This window comes from Takifugu flavidus, chromosome 19 (assembly GCF_003711565.1).
Source record: "Takifugu flavidus isolate HTHZ2018 chromosome 19, ASM371156v2, whole genome shotgun sequence".
Lineage (NCBI taxonomy): Eukaryota > Metazoa > Chordata > Actinopteri > Tetraodontiformes > Tetraodontidae > Takifugu > Takifugu flavidus.
Window position 1 is genome coordinate 1,981,543 of NC_079538.1, and position 19,062 is coordinate 2,000,604.

At 47.1% G+C, this 19,062-nt stretch overlaps 3 protein-coding genes and 1 long non-coding RNA gene across 6 annotated transcripts; 3 read left to right on the top strand and 1 right to left on the bottom strand.

The window, feature by feature from the left end:
• Positions 1 to 96: 96 nt before the first annotated feature.
• srp9 (signal recognition particle 9) lies at positions 97 to 2,928 on the top strand. The gene is made up of 3 exons (XM_057016023.1): positions 97 to 324; positions 428 to 496; positions 2,425 to 2,928. Exons 1-3 carry the CDS (start codon positions 253 to 255, stop codon positions 2,542 to 2,544), a joined length of 261 nt encoding a protein of 86 aa, XP_056872003.1. The 5' UTR covers positions 97 to 252; the 3' UTR covers positions 2,545 to 2,928.
• Positions 1,483 to 2,441, bottom strand: LOC130515658 (uncharacterized). Its single transcript, XR_008947237.1, has 2 exons — positions 2,303 to 2,441; positions 1,483 to 1,897 (listed from the first exon to the last, which is right to left on the bottom strand). It is a non-coding gene; the product is annotated as an uncharacterized LOC130515658 (long non-coding RNA).
• A 4,055-nt stretch (positions 2,929 to 6,983) lies between the features above and the next one.
• On the top strand, positions 6,984 to 10,037 carry LOC130516126 (transcription factor 24-like). 3 transcript variants are annotated; one of them, XR_008947359.1, is made up of 5 exons: positions 6,984 to 7,237; positions 7,537 to 7,680; positions 7,884 to 8,048; positions 8,119 to 8,293; positions 9,050 to 10,037. XR_008947359.1 is itself a non-coding variant. In XM_057016936.1 (4 exons), the coding sequence occupies exons 1-4, from the start codon at positions 7,109 to 7,111 to the stop codon at positions 9,140 to 9,142; spliced, it is 531 nt and encodes a 176-aa protein (XP_056872916.1). In that variant the 5' UTR covers positions 6,984 to 7,108; the 3' UTR covers positions 9,143 to 10,037. The 3 variants fall into 3 exon arrangements, 1 of the variants encoding a protein (XP_056872916.1); XR_008947358.1 differs by having other exon boundaries at positions 7,884 to 8,025; XM_057016936.1 differs by lacking the exon at positions 8,119 to 8,293.
• Positions 10,038 to 12,023: 1,986 nt separating this feature from the next.
• Positions 12,024 to 18,588, top strand: ube2j1 (ubiquitin-conjugating enzyme E2, J1). Its single transcript, XM_057016935.1, has 8 exons — positions 12,024 to 12,335; positions 13,515 to 13,588; positions 13,667 to 13,798; positions 13,955 to 14,039; positions 14,772 to 14,877; positions 16,201 to 16,330; positions 16,538 to 16,654; positions 17,165 to 18,588. The coding sequence occupies exons 1-8, from the start codon at positions 12,305 to 12,307 to the stop codon at positions 17,462 to 17,464; spliced, it is 975 nt and encodes a 324-aa protein (XP_056872915.1). The 5' UTR covers positions 12,024 to 12,304; the 3' UTR covers positions 17,465 to 18,588.
• The last annotated feature ends 474 nt before the right edge of the window (positions 18,589 to 19,062 follow it).

The following is a 19,062-nucleotide window of genomic DNA, read 5'->3' on the forward strand; positions in this document are numbered from 1 at the left end:
AGCTCCTCTGGGAAGTGTGGTACCCTCTCCCGCCCCCTCACGCCTCCGTTTCCGCTCCAGTCCAGTTGATGGCGGTATTGTAGCTACGCAGCCATTAAAAGTAAACGAAGAAGTAGCGGCGTCCACGTGACCCGGAAGTGTATTTGGACTGCGCGAGTGCTGATGTGGTGTTAGGTTTGGTAACAGGCTCGGTTCGGTTTGTGAAGGAAGATTAGTTGTTTTGGGAATATATTGTTGCGAATATTGAAAACAATGCCGTATTATCAAGTCTGGGAGGAGTTCTCTCGAGCAGTAGAGAAACTTTACCTCACGGACCCCATGAAGGTTGGAAAGCTTTACTTGACCTGCTGTCTGCATTATTAGCATGTTTGTTGCAGGAAGGAGCTCATCGATGGTGACTTTCTGTGTTATTCTGTTGTGTTTTCAGGTCAGAGTGGTGTTAAAGTACCGACACTGTGACGGAAACCTGTCCATCAAAGTGACCGACAACGCTGTGGTGAGTCAGGTCCAGCTTAGATGCATATATATACATATATGTGACATATAGTGGTCAGGTATTTGGACTTTAGCATTAAGAATTCTAATTAGAACATTAACTTTTTCACCGAGTCCTGCAATATATAGTAAATGTTTGTTCGTGAGGTCCTTAAGAATCATCTACTGGAAAAGCTGCTTTTCTACACTGTACAGTTGGGTTTTTCACATATCCGTTAATATCATTCTCAGAATTTGTCTGTGATTGCAGCACCAGTTTCTGCTGGTAAAGGTTGCTACAGTACCGGTTCTGAAACACACCACTGTCTATTGAATAGTAAAAGTAAGTGGGGTTACAGAACTGTTGGGGATCACTTTTGTGATGCTATCGTGTGAAACATCCCATTTACACCCTTTTAAAAAGGTGCTACAGAGACAAAGATCTTTTCAAATCTTGTATAAATACCCATTCATCATGATAATACCGTAGGTAGATGCACCCTAAGATGTAGCCAGTTCCAGAAACCACTTTTACTTTAAAGCTTTAAACCTCTTAATTCACTTGAAGCTCCGTCTTATCTTAATGGGACTGATGAACGATATCAAACAACACACCATCATCTGTTCTGATGGTCCTCACTGCTGTCCTTCGCCATCGCCAACTATTACAGCAGATATAAGTGCCCATAATGATTTATGCTCACACCAGTATAGTCCTGCTGTAGGTTTTTTAGTTGGCTTTACTGTCACGTTGCGCTTTTAAAGCAGACTAACCTGCTGGGCCAACAGCATGCAGTGAAATCAACCACAGGTTGTTTGGAAGATCGATAGGTCCAAATTTCTTCTTTGACATGTGTGTCCGAGCTGCCAAGTGTGGATTCTAGTATACCATGTTGTTGTTAATAGTTAAAACCCTTTGCATTTCTCAGACTGTTCCAGCTCTACTTTGTGTCTTTGACCTCTGTCCGCCTGTGTTGTGGTGTTACATACAATATCCACCAGGGCAAATCAAATCAATGATTTTACTGTAACACGTTTCAATGATTAATCCACGTCTATACACTCACCAGCTGCTTTCTTGGGCCCACCTGTCTAGTAAAAGGTTGCTCCCTGTTTTGCCTTCAGAACTGCACTGTTTCTTTGTGGCACACTTTTACCAAGGTGTTGGAAACATTCCACGACATTTTGCTCCATACTGACATGAGAGCATCACTGAGCTGCTGCTGCTCTGGTGACTGGAGGTCACTGGAGGATGGTCAGCCCACTGCAATGGCCCAGAAACCACTGTGGGGTGATGTGACCTCATCTTGCTGGGAGTGGCCATCAGGAGGTGGTCCACGGGGGTCATGAAGGGACGGACATGGTCAGCAACCATATTCAAGGAGGCTGCGGGGTTGAAACTCGACCAGTCCAGTTGTGGGTCCTGGGATGATTAGAGGCACATACACAACCATGGTTTAGTAAAAAGGCGAAGGACATTTGTGCCTCTCCTCGGCCACAGGAAATGAAGAACCGACATGCTTTTCTATCATTTCTGAGAAGTTCTCTTGAGATTCTTTTGGTCTTCCTGCACTGATGCTGTTAACTGAATTTCCCTACTTACATTGTGAACTGAGGAAACGAGGAGCTGAAGACACTTCTGACAGTCTCCTGCATTGAGGTCATCAGTTGTCTTAAGTTTCAGAGTTCTTGAAGACTGTTTAGAGGAACTATGGCTGCTGCATTAATAACGATTTGGAATTAGCATCAGCTGACCATTGCTAACAATGACTGCACACACGAACCATGATGCTATCAAATGACGGTGTAATAAAGAGGTCAAAGTTACCTGAGAGCTCAGATCGCCTGGACAACCCAACCTAGTACAGGGAGCCCGATGAAAACATTGAGGAGTTTTTCATGTCTGCATCTCTGTAGACTCACTTCCAACTGTCCTCTGCTCTCCATCAGTGTCTACAGTACAAGACAGACCAGGCTCAAGATGTGAAGAAGATTGAGAAGCTCCATGGAAAACTGATGAGACTAATGGTGTCCAAGGAGAGCCACAGCGGCGCCATGGAGACGGACTGAGTGGTTCCATCAGATATTCAGGCTTCTTCCACTCATCTCACATTACCAAATGTGCTTATTTATTTTGACTGATCTCTTTGTATTGCCAGATTTCTCCTGATTTTTGTTTGCTATTGATAGCATTGAACTACGTGCACAGTAGCCTTCTGGAGCTGGTGGTGTGGTCATGTCATGGGATGTTTTGTAAAGTGTCAGGGAAAATGGCAGAGTTGAGTTTGCAGGACTGTTGCTGCAGCAGCTGATGGAAGGATCAGATGTGCCTTCAGCTCAGTGGGGATAATTACACGGGATCCTTATTCATTATGTTGTTACAATGTATTCCGCACAGTACTGTTGCTAATTGCTGTATCCACGTAGTGTTTGAATAAAATACAACCAAATGGGGATGATGTCGTGTTTGTGTGATCAACAGTTTAGTCACCTGTGTGACAACGAGGTCTTTATTATAAAACTTCCATATAGTTGGGATGGAAAAGGTGTTCAAGAGACCATCGTCCATCCATCATTTCCATGTCTTTTTCTTGGATTATTAGGTTCATTACCAAGGCAGGAGTGCAGCCCCCCCACCCCCGCCTTCTCCGCTAGTCATCTCCACCTGGTTAGCCCTCAGTCCTGTGCCCAGTCTGCCTGTTATTAACCACGATTCACCCTTAAGGCGTGTACAGTTACAGTTGCATTATTTATGTATATTATCAGAGATTTGATTTCATTCATCATCATTTCATCAACTACTTGTACCTATGTGGCCTTGCCAGGAATTACAGTGCAGGCCTTGAGTAAATTTCCGGTGTCATTTTTGGACTTTTAACTAACAAAATAAATAGATTTAATCCTTGTAGCTTTGCCACAGTCTTGCACTGTTGGCAGGGTTACACTTTGAAGACCGACATTGACTTCAAGTCACCACTGCTCCAACCCTGCTCACAGAACACCCCCGCTCACTGAAGAGGAGACCCAAAGATGTGTGCTCCTGGCAAAGTGCTTTCCTCATCTTCCCGCATCTTCAGCAGGAGTTTTAACCTCTCCCTGGGGCAGGCAGTCATCCACACCTGCCTGAAATCTGTCACAATTATACCAGCACCAAAAAGCTCACACAACCACAACTTCCATTGTTGCTCGATCGGCTCTATCTTCATTCACGGGTGGTTCAGGAACGTCCTCATGATTGTGGCCACTGTTTTCAGACAGATCACCACCAGAACTCCTGGTTGCCGGCTGTGTTCCGGCCCCATCACCCTGATCCTTAAGCGTTTGTGCAGGGTCGCTCAGGTACATGCATGGCTGCACATGTTCTGGGGAGGGGAGGCCCTTCACAGGTTGTTGTCCACAAGGTGTCTCCAGAGGCTGGTCTAGCAGGTATTAATCATGATATTGATTGTATTCCCCTCTAATCCGGTCCACAGATGGACCAGCAGTGAGAGGGGAACTAATCTGAAAGCACAGTTCTGTTTAATCACATGGGTCACTGGTCCCCACTCATGAACTGGGATGGTTTGTAGGCTACTATAAAAGTTAAACAGCAATGTTGTTTAGAATCAAAAATAACAGTTTTATTTAGAGCTATAATAAAACACTAATTATATTTCCTCTCTGGGGCCCCTAGTTGGGATCTGAGTTCCGGTGCTTTGGCATCCACTGGCTCCTCTTGGAACAGAAGCTCATGTCTGTGTCTTGCTTTAGGCTGCAGCTACAGATGAAGAGCAGCAGAAACCCAAGGTTAAGCCTAGTTAGGGTTTGTTTCCATGGTAACCGTCTGAGAGTAATGCAGAACTGGCTTTGTGAAACTGAAAAGCCCTGTTTTCCTCATTTTAGGGTTGACTAACTTATGGTTTTCACTAAAGCTGCTTCCTGAAAGTGGCTCCTGGAGTCCATGTCTGTGTGAAAGAGGACAAAAGTCTGCAGAGGGACGGGAATAGAGAATAAAATGATAAGACATCCATGAAGACGGCTGATGAATCAACTGTATATGCAGGATTCTGTGCCTTACTAGTGCAGCACTAATCTAAATACACTCGACAGGGTTGTGGGTGAGAGAAGCACCAGGAACCTTTAGTACCATTCATCATGTAGGAAAACACCATCAAGGTGTTGAGATATCTTTATGAAAATCAGTGAGTGTGAAATGATAATGCCTTAAGCTTGAAAATACCAAAATAAAATCAAAAATCTCATCTGACACGATTGTTTCCTGTGGGTGTAGGGACATGGACGTCCCTCTTGACTTGGCTTATTGTCTCAGCTTGGGAGACGTGGGTGAGTTTCTGGGTCTGTGTGTAAAAGACAGATGCCCACAGAGCAGCCAATCAGGGAATCATGCATTCTGGACCATACTGGAGAGTGAGGTGTTAAACTGGAACATCTGAAGCAGACTACAACCCCTGAGCCAGATTACACCCAGACTGGTATTTGTCAAGCCTTTAAATTTAGATGCATTTGTCTTAAAGCTGATGAAAACGCTCAAGAGTCTTGGTGCCACACTAACAAGATCATGACCGCAGCAACGGTCTCTGTGTCTTTAGATCAGGGCTGGACAAATCCAGTCCTCAATGAGCAAAATCCAGCCGAGGATTTCTGTCCCACCAGGTCGATGACCCGGAATCCCACTTTCCATGGAGGAAGTGTTTTGACCTGGTACGACAGAAATACCAGCTGAACTTTGGTCTTCAAGGTCTGGATTTGGCCCCCAGCTTAAAATGGTCCCAGTCCAGTTTGGGAGGTTCCGCCATCATGGAGAAGACCGCTGACCTGACTGCTGTCCAGAAGACCGTCACTGACACCCTGACCCCAAAAGTGTCTGCTGAAGAAGCTGCTGTAGTGGAGCTGCTCCCTGAGCTTGACTGGCTATTATCTAACTATTATATACTGCTATTATATTAGCAGTTATTCAGTAGTTAGTAGTAGTCAGTAGTTAGCATTAGTCAGTAGTTAGCAGTTATTCAGTAGTTAGTAGTAGTCAGTAGTTATTCAGTAGTTAGCATTAGTCAGTAGTTAGTCGGTAGTTAACGGTTATTTGGTAGTCGGTAGTTATTTGTTAGTTAGTAGTCGTCCGTGGTTCTTCAGCAGTAAGTAGTTAGTCAGTAGTTTTTTGGGAGTTCCACTTTCCCACATTTCAGATCTTGTTTTATTTCTTTTTCTTTCAGCTGTAAGAAAAAACACTGTGTGTGTGTGTGTTTGTGCGCGTGTGTGTGTGTGTGTGTGTGTGTGTGTGTGTGTGTGTGTGTGTGTGTGTGTGTGTATTGACTCATGCGAGTCTCACTTTGTGAACTGACTGTTAGGGTAAATTTAAACTTCAGTGCACCTGCACTCATGCATGTGTGTGTCTGTATCTTCTCTGGCCCTCGTGCTCGTCCAGAGTTATGACCAACTCTGAACTGGGGTCGCAGCTGTGGTCAGACTGGGGGGAACTGTGGTCAGACTGGTGGGGAGCTGTGGTCAGACTGGTGGGGAGCTGTGGCAGACTGGTGGGGAGCTGTGGTCAGACTGGTGGAGAACTGTGGTCAGACTGGTGGGGAGCTGTGGTCAGACTGGTGGGGAACTGTGGTCAGACTGGTGGGGAGCTGTGGTCAGACTGGGGGGAGCTGTGGTCAGACTGGTGGGGAGCTGTGGGCAGACTGGTGGGGAGCTGTGGTCAGACTGGTGGAGAACTGTGGTCAGACTGGTGGGGAGCTGTGGTCAGACTGGGGGGAACTGTGGTCAGACTGGTGGGGAACTGTGGTCAGACTGGGGGGAGCTGTGGTCAGACTGGTGGGGAACTGTGGTCAGACTGGTGGGGAGCTGTGGGCAGACTGGTGGGGAGCTGTGGTCAGACTGGTGGAGAACTGTGGTCAGACTGGTGGGGAACTGTGGTCAGACTGGTGGGGAGCTGTGGGCAGACTGGTGGGGAGCTGTGGTCAGACTGGTGGTGAACTGTGGTCAGACTGGTGGGGAACTGTGGGCAGACTGGTGGTGAACTGTGGTCAGACTGGTGGGGAGCTGTGGGCAGACTGGTGGGGAGCTGTGGTCAGACTGGTGGGGAACTGTGGGCAGACTGGTGGGGAGCTGTGGGCAGACTGGTGGGGAACTGTGGTCAGACTGGTGGGGAACTGTGGTCAGACTGGGGGGAGCTGTGGTCAGACTGGTGGGGAGCTGTGGAGCTTTTATCTGACCATATTAGACCAAAGCCTGGAATCAGGAAACAGAGCTTTCACTGCAAATGTCACAGCGTCCTACCTCCGTCCACTAGTTAGCAGAGTTTCTCAAGACCCCTGGTGCCCTCTCCTGGGACCCCATCCCAGGGATTCACTCCCCCGAGCTGAATCTTCTGCCCGCCCGCTCTCTCCTTGGCAGCTGAACAGACAGGGGAGGATCACAACAAGATAACAACCACATGAAGTCCTTCACATTACCTCAGCCGATAAGAAAAGCGGTGGGGGTCTTTCTGCCCGTTTCAGAGTCCCACAGATGCTGGAACAGTCACCAGTCTGATCCTTCTACTGGAAAGACTGGAATCTTTCTACACAGGGAAGAATGACCCCACACTTCTACCGTGAATTTGGCAGCAGATGATTTTGCTCTGGAGCCCCCGATGGCAGAGAATCCTCTGGAAGGTCTGATGTCGGTCAGCCAGCAGCTGGTGCAGAGCTCCACCACAGAGAGCTTGAGGCTGCAGCTCTGTCCACCCCCCTGCCGTGGTGGTCGCCAGTTCAGGAACTGGGTGAGTTCTTTGGATAGAAGACGGGATCTCCGCTCCGTACGCGGACTCGTTCCAGTATGAGTGTATGTTTTTTTTAAATTGTCCGATATCTTATGCTGGTCGACAACGTGCAGAAGACGCCTACATATTATTGTTGTTCTTTAGAGTTGTTCCTGGTGATGTTTTCAGTCATGTGACCAGTATGGGTTTACAGGTCTGGTTTAGGGGCTGGGGAAAGTGTGTCCAGCCCAGCCAGGCAGGCAGCGCCGGTGTCTGGAGCAGCACCTTCTAAAACCTCTTCTCACTGTCGGCTTCTGTAGGCCTGTGAATGTCAGCCCGGCTCTGATCCAGGATCTGTCCCCGTTGTCCCGTCGAAGACAATAAGGAGTCAAAACTCCCCGGAAAATGCAGCGCGAGAGCGGAGCCGCGTGCGGAACCTACGCCAGGCCTTCCTCAGTCTGCAGGTGGGACCACCTCACAGATGTTGTTCGCACTTCACTTCGGGACACTTCTAATTTCTGCAAAGACTGAATAGGAGACATTTCTGAGAAGACAGTACCTGTAGTTGAACATGTGTGATGTTCCTTCTTACTTGGATGGATTATAAATCCTCATCCTCTACTGTCTCACTCTTCCTGTCCTCCTCCCTCCTCCTGTTCCTGCTCAGGCTGCTTTGCCTTCAGTACCAGCAGACACCAAACTTTCCAAACTAGATGTTCTTCTTCTGGCTGCAGACTACATCGCTCACCTGACCCACACTCTACAGCAGGAAGGAGTTCTGGCTGAAGACACCATCACCTCCCGTCCAGGTGGAAACCTCCATCCTGTCAAAGTAAAGAGCTGATTGGTTCCTGCTGTCCTGCTGTGATATGTGTGTCTTTGGTTAATGTTGACATGTTCAGGGCAGCGATGGATGATGATCATCAGAAGAGATCACACTGCCTGGCTGCTCACAGTCCAAACATCTTCAACCCTCTGGAGTCATCAGGAGTCTTAGTTGACCTTTCCAGACCTCCGCATGTTCACACACACAGCTTGAATAGGAATGAGATCTGGGTCCAAACCCTCCATTAGAAGGTCAGCGAATTAACAGCTATATTTAAACATGCACGAGAGCACTCGCGACCTTAGACCGGGCCAAAGGTTCACAGCTAAGACGAGACAGGCGGTTCAGGCACAGCTCTCTCAAGGTCCTATAGTGGACCAGTGGCATCCAGCCACAGTCTAAAATGTGTGAGTGAAGCTTGTGCACCTGTGCTTGTGCACCTGTGCTTGTCCACCTGTGCTTGTCCACCTGTGTTTGTCCACCTGTGCTTGTCTACCTGTACTTGTCCACCTGTGCTTGTCCACCTGTGCTTATCCACCTGTGTTTGTCCACCTGTGTTTGTCCACCTGTGCTTGTCCACCTGTGTTTGTCCACCTGTGCTTGTCTACCTGTACTTGTCCACCTGTGTTTGTCCACCTGTGCTTATCCACCTGTGTTTGTCCACCTGTGCTTGTCCACCTGTGTTTGTCCACCTGTGCTTATCCACCTGTGTTTGTCCACCTGTGTTTGTCCTCCTGTGCTTGTCCACCTGTGTTTATCCACCTGTGTTTGTCCTCCTGTGCTTGTCCACCTGTGTTTATCCACCTGTGTTTGTCCACCTGTGTTTGTCCACCTGTGCTTGTCCACCTATGCTTGTCCACCTGTGCTTGTCCACCTGTGCTTATCCACCTGTGCTTGTCCACCTGTTTTGTCCACCTGTGCTTGTTCACCTGTGCTTGTCCACTTGTTTTTGTCCACCTGTGCTTGTCCACCTGTGCGCTAACCCCTGTTCTCCTCTCTGCCCCCAGAAGTGGCCCATGCGAACTCTGCTGTACTGTGGCAATGTGGGACAGCTGCTCACAACCAGTCAACGGTCTTCGGTTGAAAAGGATGGACTCTGAGGACAGAGCGGTCAATCTGTTAAAGTATCTTGTATTGAAGTTCACCAAGCTCAGAAAACTGTGGTGCATCTGTAAAGACATTGTTTTATCTACTCGGCGTTTTCTCCAGAACAGCTAGTTTAGCTCCTCCAAATATTGACGATCTTGGACCAACTGTGCAACTGTCAACGACTACAGTGGCCACAGCAGCTGCAGCTGCCACGAAGGTGCCATAGCTCAACAATGCTATGCTGAGTTTCAATCAAGGAGGCGACTGGCCAAATATTTAATAAATGTTTCCACGGGCACTCAAACTAATAGAACATTTACAACATAATGCTAAAAGCATGTTAGCATGGCTCTGCTAAGCTGCACAAGGGGATTCCAGCCATCATCAGGTGGCCAACAAGGAATGAAACTATAGTCATGTTTGAAAGCAAATATATAAGTAAAGTTCCTTGAAAGAGATGAAAATGAATGTTTGAAGTTTAAAAATATCCATTTCAAAATAATTTAGCAGCAGACACATACATCCTTGTACTTCTATCTTTGTGAGGACCTTCATAGACACAATGTATTGCCCAACTCTTAAACCCAACCTCCCACCCTTAACCATCCTAGCTAACCCTGTTCCTGACCTCCAAACCTTGATCCCTTCCCTTCCCTCCACACACACACACACACCACACACACACACACACACACACAATCCAGCAGTTGTTTTGGAAGTGAAAGTATATTAAAGCCATTTATCTGCTCATACGTAAATGTGCAGAGGCACCATTGATTTGTTGACGTTTGTATTCTTCTTGCTGTTTTCCTTTTATTTTCTAGTGTGAATGTGTGTGAGGCAGCGACCTTTTGAGGGGACGCTGCCGACCTTCCTGTCATTCATAAACATTCTTCCTTCTTCAGACTTTGGTTTGAACATTTCTTTGGTGTTTTCTGTCTGATGGGCACACACACACACACACACACACACATATATACATACCTCCACTCAGCCACCATTTTCACATATCAGGTGGTTTTTAATCCAATCTGTGTTTTTCTTTGACAAAATGAAATCAAAAGTGTTTCCTTTCTATAGTTTTTCTCAGAAACCCCTGCTTTTCTTTTTGCCTTTCTTGCATGAAGACAGATGGATTCTAGAGCATTCAGCACCAACAAAACTGTCCTCAGTCAGGTCCAACATTAATGTGTAAACTACTATAAACAGTCATCCGAACACATGAGTTCAACACTGTAAATCTGCCGGATGCCGAAGCTGCTGCATCACTGCTGGACGGGATGAGAGGAAAAGGAGTCCTTAAGATGTATTTGTGAGGATGGAAAAAAGCCAGATGAACAGGAATAATCCCCCTCAGCTCCACAAGCAGCCTCAGTTCAAGGTTGCAGCCATAAATCTGGGTGAGAGCTGCTGGCTCAGAAACCATTTAGACAAGGAGAGAAGAATTCAGTGTGTTTGTGAAGCTTCCTCCAGCTGCTATCACTAACATGTCAGCAGTATTCCTTCAAGTACTGATGTACCTCTCCGAGCTGAGACGCGGCTCAAGTGAGCCAAGATCACAGCTTCCGACAGCTTCTTCAGCACAACAGCACCTCATTTACAAAATAACACCAGGCTAACACTCGACAGGCTAGCCTGGCTCTTGAGATTCACAAGATCCTCTCACATCCATTCACTTCTGTCCATCATGGAACCTGTAAGCGAACGTTGATGCTGTTCCCATCATGTCCGGCTCATTGTGTAGTGTGGACGGTGAGACGGTGAAGACACTCCCTGGTGGACTGTGTTGATGTTAGCTTATGGCAGCTACGTGTTGCCCAGCTGCCCCTTACAGAAGCACCTTTAGAGCTGTGCTGGACATGTGTGAGAGGACACGAAGGTAGACCAAGTGCACCCTGCAACACACGTCTAAACACTTGGTACAGGACTCCTCTGGTTCAAGGATCAGTGAGGTTACACGGATGTTCCATTACATGCTAGTGGTAATTACTACTTAATAGCCGATTGTTAATAGCAGAAATATGTCTCTATTAAATTGGTTTTACATTAATGTCACCAGAGGATGAATGAATGCAGTAATGTGGTGGAGGAGGAGGTCAGCAGGAGGTCAGCAGAGGAAGATGTCAGCAGAGGAGTAGGTCAGCAGAGGAGGAGGTCAGCAGGAGGTCAGCAGAGGAGGAGGTCAGCAGGAGGTCAGCAGATGATGAGGTCAGCAGAGGAGGAGGTCAGTAGAGGAGGAGATCAGCAGAGGAGGAGGCCAGCAGAGGAGGAGGTCAGCAGAGGAGGAGGTCAGCAGGAGGTGAGCAGAGGAGGAGGTCAGCAGAGGAGGAGATCAGCAGAGGAGGAGGCCAGCAGAGGAGGAGGTCAGCAAAGGAGGAGGTCAGCAGAGGAGGAAGCCAGCAGAGGAGGAGGTCAGCAGAGGAGGATGTCAGCATAGGAGGAGGTCAGCAGAGAAGGATGTCAGCATAGGAGGAGATCAGCAGAGGAGGAGGTCAGCAGGTCAGCAGAGGAGGAGGTCAGCAGAGGAGGAGGTCAGCAGAGGAGGATGTCAGCATAGGAGGAGATCAGCAGAGGAGGAGGCCAGCAGAGGAGGAGGTCAGCAGAGGAGGAGGTCAGCAGAGGAGGAGGTCAGCAGAGGAGGAGGTCAGCATAGGAGGAGGTCAGCAGAGGAGGAGGTCAGCAGAGGAGGAGGTCAGCATAGGAGGAGGTCAGCTGAGGAGGAGGTCAGCAGGAGGTCAGCAGAGGATTGATAAGGATCAGAACATGGGTTAGGGTTAGCCACTGTGACACAGTCATTCGAAACAGTCATTTGTTTTTTATTGTCAAAAAAGATTGAAGGAACCAATCAGAGCCCGAGGTAGGCGGGTCGCAAAGCGGAAGAAGAAACCCAGACACGTGTCAACCACTTCCTGTTTACGTTTCCGCAATGACGCCATAGTCTCGCGTAATATTCTGGAAAAGAAGACGACTTGTTAAACATTCGGTGAATATTGTTGGAAAACACTGAATTCAGCATCCAGATTTAGCTGTCGTGAGGAGGATTTCCGTGTTATTCTGTTGATATTGTAAGCTCGGTCGTAGCGGTAAGAATAGAAAGCTAGCTGGTTTCAGCTGGTCCTGTTAGCAAACCCAACAACCCACGTCATTAAACAGGCGGTTCGGCGACCGACAATATGGAGAGTAAATACAACCTCAAGAGTCCAGGTAAGGCGCATTTCAGCCCTTGTCTTTGTTATTCCGACCAGCTGAGCGCCGAACTCCAAAAGGATAGTTAGTGTCCGGAAACAGCGGCGGACAGTTCGGTGTTCAGCCGTCAGTCATCGTTACACATTCAGCGTTGTCTTTTCAGCAAAGGTGTGCCATTCTCTGGGGAAAACTTACCATCTTAGTTGGCACGAAGCCCTGTTTTAGCGGAGCAACAAGTAACAAGTATGCTGAAGAAACATCAGACCGTGCTGCGTTCAGGGACTGTCCACTAAACGCAACATCAAATAGACCGGTAATACAAGGACGTCTCTAGAGATGAGGAAAATGTATAAAGGACAAAGTAGATGGAATTGTTAATCATTTTAAGGATAAGCAGCTAAAGCCTGGTCGTCCCGGTCGTGTTCAGAGGAACTGCTGTTGTGTTACATTTAACTTTCTATATACTGGCAGTAACAAGTCGATGCTTCAAAATGTCCCACTTGATGGGGTCCAGGACGCGGGACAAAGACCGTGAGGGTTGCTCACACTACTGGGTCCTCTTTCAGCTTTGGACGGCTGGCTGAATGTGTATATGAATGGTCCTGCTGTTTCCATGACAGCAAATGCAGAACATTGGAATATATTACTTTTCCAGGTGTGATTAATATAGCACCTGTTGTCTCAAGCTGCTTTCTTGTCCTCTGGCTCCCTAACACTGGATATTCATATCGGAATATAAATGAATGAATCCGTAGCTTCCATGTGATTAAGCTGAACTAAATTGCCCTTTGAATGTGACAGCCCAACAACGTTGACGCATCCCTAACCCAGGAAATAATCACCTTATGCACAGCCCTGTTCACGCCACAGCTCCAAATCTGAGTTCTGTCTATCTGGATCACTGAAAATCTGATCAAATATGTCGTGATGACCACAAATCACACTTTCCCAAGGATTAAAATCTGATTGAAGTAATTAAAGACCGGAGTCTTACTTAGATGACTTTGCCCAAGCCAGTACAATAACTAAAGTGCTGAAGAGTCCTTCTGATGACCGTTGATCCACTGGAGCTGTAGCAGTTGTTCCCTCTCGTGATCTGGCATGAAAGCGTCGTAACAGATAAATAAACTGGTAGATGTGGCGTGGCTGCGTGACTGACCTGGAGGATTTGTGGTGTTCTCCTGTCCCTAACCCTAGCGGTGAAGAGGCTGATGAAGGAAGCTGCTGAGCTGAGGGAGCCCACAGAGCACTATCATGCCCAGCCGCTGGACGTAGGTTTCCTGCACCAGCACACACACCTCATGTCGAAGGTTGTCTCCACTCATCTTCATGCAATCCTTTTCCTGCAGGATAACCTCTTTGAATGGCACTTCTCTGTCCGAGGCCCCCCGGACTCTGAGTTTGATGGTGGGGTCTACCATGGCAGGATTGTGCTTCCCCCAGAGTACCCCATGAAGCCCCCCAGCATCATCCTCCTTACAGTAAGAGGAAGACGGCTCTTGCGTGTTTGTGTGTATCTTTCTCCAGGTGCTTCAACATTTCCACCAGCTTCTGCAACACCCTTTTGTGCAGTAGGTGATCTTCTCAACCACTGACAGTATCTGACCTCCATCTACTTTTATTTCCTTTTCTTCAAGCCAAATGGAAGATTTGAAGTTGGGAAGAAAATTTGCTTGAGCATCTCTGGCCACCATCCAGAAACCTGGCAACCATCTTGGAGCAGTAAGTTTGAAGGACAAGCTTCAGCTTCTGTAGGTAGCTGCTCCTGTCAGTTCAAAAGCTGTGTGTGTGTGTGTGTGCGTGTGCGTGTGTGTGTGTGTGTGTGTGTGTGTGTGTGTGTGTGTGTGTGTGTGTGTGTGTGTTTCTGGGTTGGTGCACTCGGAGTTTCACTGCAAGTTGCCGTTTGAAATGTGTCGAGGGGGAAAGTGAAACAGGGCGTGAAGAACGAGAATATTAGGAAACAGATTTGCATCTTATTAGTGAACATCTGCCCCGTGCACCTGTAGCAGTGTGGCTTAAGAACCTTTCTGTACACCTCACCCTCTCCCTGATCCGACAGAACCAGTCCTGGAATCTGTGATCCAGTACGCTCTCATCAGTAGTGTCGTTTTAAACCTATATCTGACATTTCATATCTGATAAGGAAATAAAAAATATCCTGGAAAGCCAACAGAAACAACTACGTAAGCTGCTCTAGAGGTCCAAGCAGTGCCGTATGTAGCCTCGTGTGACTGCTGCTTACACACTGTATACATACTATACATCCCAACTGGGCTTCTGGGGCAGGTCTGAGCTCTCAGAAACAAATATGTTCTGAACACCAAATTCTAGATGGTCCCTGGTTTCCAGAAAACAAAGCTTTTGCTAGCAAAGCTCTGCAGCCCAACATGCTTTCTGCTTCCAGCACTGGTGCCCATCATCTTTCTAACTCTGCTCTCTCTTCCTCTCTTCCAGTCCGGACAGCCCTCATAGCTATCATTGGATTCATGCCAACAAAAGGAGAGGGAGCAATCGGATCTCTTGATTATACCCCAGAAGAGAGGAGGGCTCTTGCTAAGAAGTACGATGTGGTAGAATAAAGCCTCCTCTCTGTAAACAGATGGTGATGATGGTGATGATGGTGATGATGGAGCAGTGTTGTTGCTTTGACCAGGGTCGGGTTCACATGCTCCATACAGACTCCGTGCTGTTAACATGTGGAGTAGCACACAGCCCCGGCCTTTAGACCCAGGAAGACCCCTCTAGGACGGGAACGCACTCGTCTTCATCACACAAGGAGCTCCTGTAAACGATCAGGGAAAACACTGATATTGTAGTTGTTAATGTTTAGGAGTTGTCAGGCAGAACTCAATGGAGCTAAAATCACATTTATTCTAAAGAAAGTGACATATTGGTTGGCGGTGGTCAGGCTGCGTCTCGCGGCGAGCAAGTCTTTCATCTCGCTTCTACGAGACGTTGACCCTATTGTGTGCGTGAGCAGTGTTGGGAACCACTCCAGAGGAGGCCACAGTACAACTGTCAGGGTTACATAGACCCAGTCCAGCTGGTGTCCTAGCAAGGTGTCTAGAAATGTACGTTTTCAGGTCTTTGCTTGCTCAGCATTTGGCTCTGAATCGGTTAAGATAAAAAGGTAAAACATCAGTATAAAATCCCAAATGCCCAGTGCTAAGCTAAGTTGTTCTACTAAGACAGGAAGAGCACATTTGAGGCAGTTCTCTGTAACAGGAAGTGGCTCTGGCAGAGACTCCAGGCTGCGTCCTGAGTTACTGATTAACTACTAAATATAACCATCATAATGTTCTGCTGCTTTCACATTTCTGGGTTTTTTACATGAAAACAAATAAATGAGTTGCTCTATAGTGAGTGATGAACCAACACTGATATCCATGAGGAGGAGAACTCAAGTATTGTGCTGCACAGGTCGATGACATGAACATGTAGTAGACCCTCAGACCCTGACGTTTTGAGTCATTTTTACACACCATTTAGAGCCTCTTATACTTTCTACATTTACAACCTGCTTGTAAAGGCATGGCTGGATCATCATCTACCATCACCAAACCTTTTTAAGTGGAAACCAGTACATCTGTCTGTTGTGTCACTTAAACACTATCAACAAAGTTCCACATACCTCAGTTTAAGGTGGAAACTATTCTCACTGTGCCACTAAGGTTCCAGTATGCCAAAGCTTTGACCGAGGTCATAGCACCAGGAGCCCAGAACTTGTTCAATCCAAGTTCTTTCCAGCGTGTGGCTTAATTAATTATTGACCCAGTACTATTATGTTAGTATCATTATTAGGATTTTGCTGATAATTCAGTCACAGAATGGGTTTTTTTGTTCTGACAGGGTGGGTAACATGTAAATGAACCTTTTTGAACAGGTCCCAGGACTTCATCTGTGAGGTGTGTGGCTCCTCCATGTGCTCTGCCCTCTTGACTCTGAGCCCCAATAGCAGCCCCAGTGCAGAGGAACGTGGGGCGAAAGAACTGGCCCAGCAGATCAGATTCAAGGTACAGACAACCAGTCACCCTAACAGTCGTCGTTGGACATCATCCCCAATGATCTTATCTAAGGAACATCATTAACATTCTGAATGGGAGTAGAAAACGCAAGTGAAGAAGTGGTTCAACTTCAACTTGCAGTTCCCAGTAACCTGCCCTTTCCCAAGAGAACAAATGGCCACTCTAGATAAGCATCATATTTGTGTTTTGCTTTAGGCGGAGTCCACCCCAGCTAGTGGGACAAGTATGGACAGCGAACCTTCCGTGGACACTCAAGGAGACGTCTCCAGCTCTGTTGGGTTTGAAGCTTCTGGAGGTCACCAGGCTGATCAGGTCCTGAAAACTGCCCTCTGTTGTTTCCCAGTGGTAAACTGCTGTTTGCTCTTTTGAGTTATTCTAAGACTCATGCGTGTTTGTTAGCATTTCAAATACCGTTATTATCCACCCTATTTTGACGGACAGTTCCCTTCAGTTAGCCAGGTTTCAGTCTGTTTTAGGCTCTTTTGTGGCCCTGACAGTTAAAACAAGCCTGCTTTGATTCCACGAGTGTAGAAAGAGAGTCAAGCATCACCTCTGTCGCCTCACAGCAGGATGTGGGATAAAATCAAGACCAACACACATTTGATGAGCCCTGCTAAGATCAACCTTTTACTGTCACAGCTGGAAGACAGGATATGTGGGACTTACCTCAGTCTGGTTCGTTGCTGCTGGTATTTGCCTCTAGAAGTGGCTTTTCAGCACTATGAATCTCATTGAATGGGGGAAAAGCCCTGTAGGGGTTCTACAAAGAAACTGAGTTATGAGGGTGCTGCTCTCTTATTCTTTGCCTTCCTTCTCATACAGGAGTCTCCAACCACAGAGTCCGAGGGGCCCCGCCCTGACGTGGACTCCAGTCCCTCCGTGGGTCTCAGGCAGCGTGAGCGCGGCCCGAGAGATTTGTCCAGCAGGAGAGACTCGGACGGCGCTGAAGAGCAGAGTGAAATATCAAGCCGGCGCCCCTTTGCTGCTGCTCCTCACCGCACTCAGGACGAAGGCCACGCCGGCTCAGCAGTCCTCATCGTGGTGCTCACTCTGGCCCTCGCTACACTCATTTTCCGCAGAATCTACCTGGCTCAGGAGTACAAGTTTGACTATGAACTATGAACAATGTGCTTCTTTGACCAAGGCTTCATGGAATGTGAGACTGGGCCTGTGTGCTATTCAGAAGGGAAGGGAAGATGACGGTGTCTCTGGAAGGGCAACCCTGGCCACCACTGGAACAAAAGAGTAGATTTCCTAACTGACGGGGTCTGTGTCTGGGGGGACTCGTGCTGCGTCCAACTGGTCACCTGTACAACACTGACAGATGTCTTATCCTGAATATCCAACAGTTTCTCTTGCTTTCTGTTTTTGTTCTGACTAGTTTCCATTGCTACTTCAAGAATGTGAAATATCAACTACTAGTAATGTTAATGACTTATTGTAGCGTTGATGTCTTGGTGGACCAGAAGTTTACCTTCACTTTATATTTAGAGGCATTTTCCTGGCTTCCCTTCCAGCTTTGCATTATAAAAGGTGGCTTTTCCCTGATGGAATTGTGGTCCACAACTGTTTCTTTGAAGTTAAGGGTCATTAGTGATGTAATAGGCCTAAAGGTTCAATCAGAGGTGCAAATCTAGCACTGGCTCACATTAGCCTGCTATTAGCCAAATATTTAGTGCAATAGTACTGTATTTCCATAGCCACTGTTACAATCACCATTGTCTCTTGAGACTTTACAGAAACCCAGGGAGCGACCCTGAACAAGGGACTGACCCTTAACACGGGACTGACCCTTAACACGGGACTGACCCTTAACACGGGACTGACCCTTAACAAGCAACAGGTGCAGAACAACCTGGAGCAGGACCAGAAAAGTGGAGAGGAACGATCTCAAACATCATACATCCAAATACATTTGACCTGTGTAATTGTTGTGCTTTGTTATGCTAAAGACATAAATCTAAAATGGAGGGCATCGCTAAGGTCAAAGGTCAGTGTGCAGCTGGAGTGAGTGATACAGAAAGAGACTTATATTCATTAACCGCCAATTCAGTAGTTTAGCTTTATTGTTTAATTCAGATAAATGAATAATTGTAAATATAGCATGCACATATAGCGTGTGTGTGTGTATATATATATGTGTGTGTGTGTGTGTGTGCACTGCTAAACACATTTATTAGGCCACCCTGCTGTGTAAGGTCTTCACCACTACTGCCCTAAATAAACGGTATTGCTGATCACTGAAATGCTTTGTGTTTTAATGCTTAATTAGAACTGAATTTGGTATCTAGGAATTTTAAAATGAGCTGCACGTGTTGCCTCGTCAGTCGTGTGATCGTGTGCAGAAATGCTGGAGAACATTTTCCTGCTCGATGCTTGTCCACAGGGAGACAGGGTGGAGGTTCTGCAACCTGAAGAAAAGCACACAACACCAGTGTTAGCATGAAGGCTAGCTGCAGGGCCAAAGGTCACACCAGATATTTGCGTTTCTTTTTAACATGTGAAGCTGTTCCAGTTTGTTATCCAGAAATAACAAAAATATGTTGGTCTGTGAAGGTTCTCGGTCCTCCAGGTCATGGTAATTCTGGTGGTAGGATTGTAGCTGGGCTGGTTGAGTTCCATGAAGATGTCTCACCTCTCAGCCAGGAAGCTTCATCAGTTCAGCTGACTGTTGGGGAGTTCCAGCTACTCTTCAGTAGCCATGAGCACATTTGTGGCTT

What these genes read in the sequence shown, in the direction of transcription:
- srp9 (XM_057016023.1), top strand. Translation starts at nt 253, where the DNA reads ATGCCGTATTATCAAGTCTGGGAGGAGTTCTCTCGAGCAGTAGAGAAA. An exon ending in ACCTCACGGACCCCATGAAG is followed by an intron (nt 325 to 427) that starts GTTGGAAAGCTT and finishes TTGTGTTTTCAG; the next exon opens with GTCAGAGTGGTGTTAAAGTA. An exon ending in AAGTGACCGACAACGCTGTG is followed by an intron (nt 497 to 2,424) that starts GTGAGTCAGGTC and finishes GCTCTCCATCAG; the next exon opens with TGTCTACAGTACAAGACAGA.
- LOC130516126 (XM_057016936.1), top strand. Translation starts at nt 7,109, where the DNA reads ATGGCAGAGAATCCTCTGGAAGGTCTGATGTCGGTCAGCCAGCAGCTG. An exon ending in GTCGCCAGTTCAGGAACTGG is followed by an intron (nt 7,238 to 7,536) that starts GTGAGTTCTTTG and finishes CGGCTTCTGTAG; the next exon opens with GCCTGTGAATGTCAGCCCGG. An exon ending in GAAACCTCCATCCTGTCAAA is followed by an intron (nt 8,049 to 9,049) that starts GTAAAGAGCTGA and finishes CTCTGCCCCCAG; the next exon opens with AAGTGGCCCATGCGAACTCT.
- ube2j1 (XM_057016935.1), top strand. Translation starts at nt 12,305, where the DNA reads ATGGAGAGTAAATACAACCTCAAGAGTCCAG. An exon ending in CCAGCATCATCCTCCTTACA is followed by an intron (nt 13,799 to 13,954) that starts GTAAGAGGAAGA and finishes CTTTTCTTCAAG; the next exon opens with CCAAATGGAAGATTTGAAGT. An exon ending in CTGGCAACCATCTTGGAGCA is followed by an intron (nt 14,040 to 14,771) that starts GTAAGTTTGAAG and finishes CCTCTCTTCCAG; the next exon opens with TCCGGACAGCCCTCATAGCT.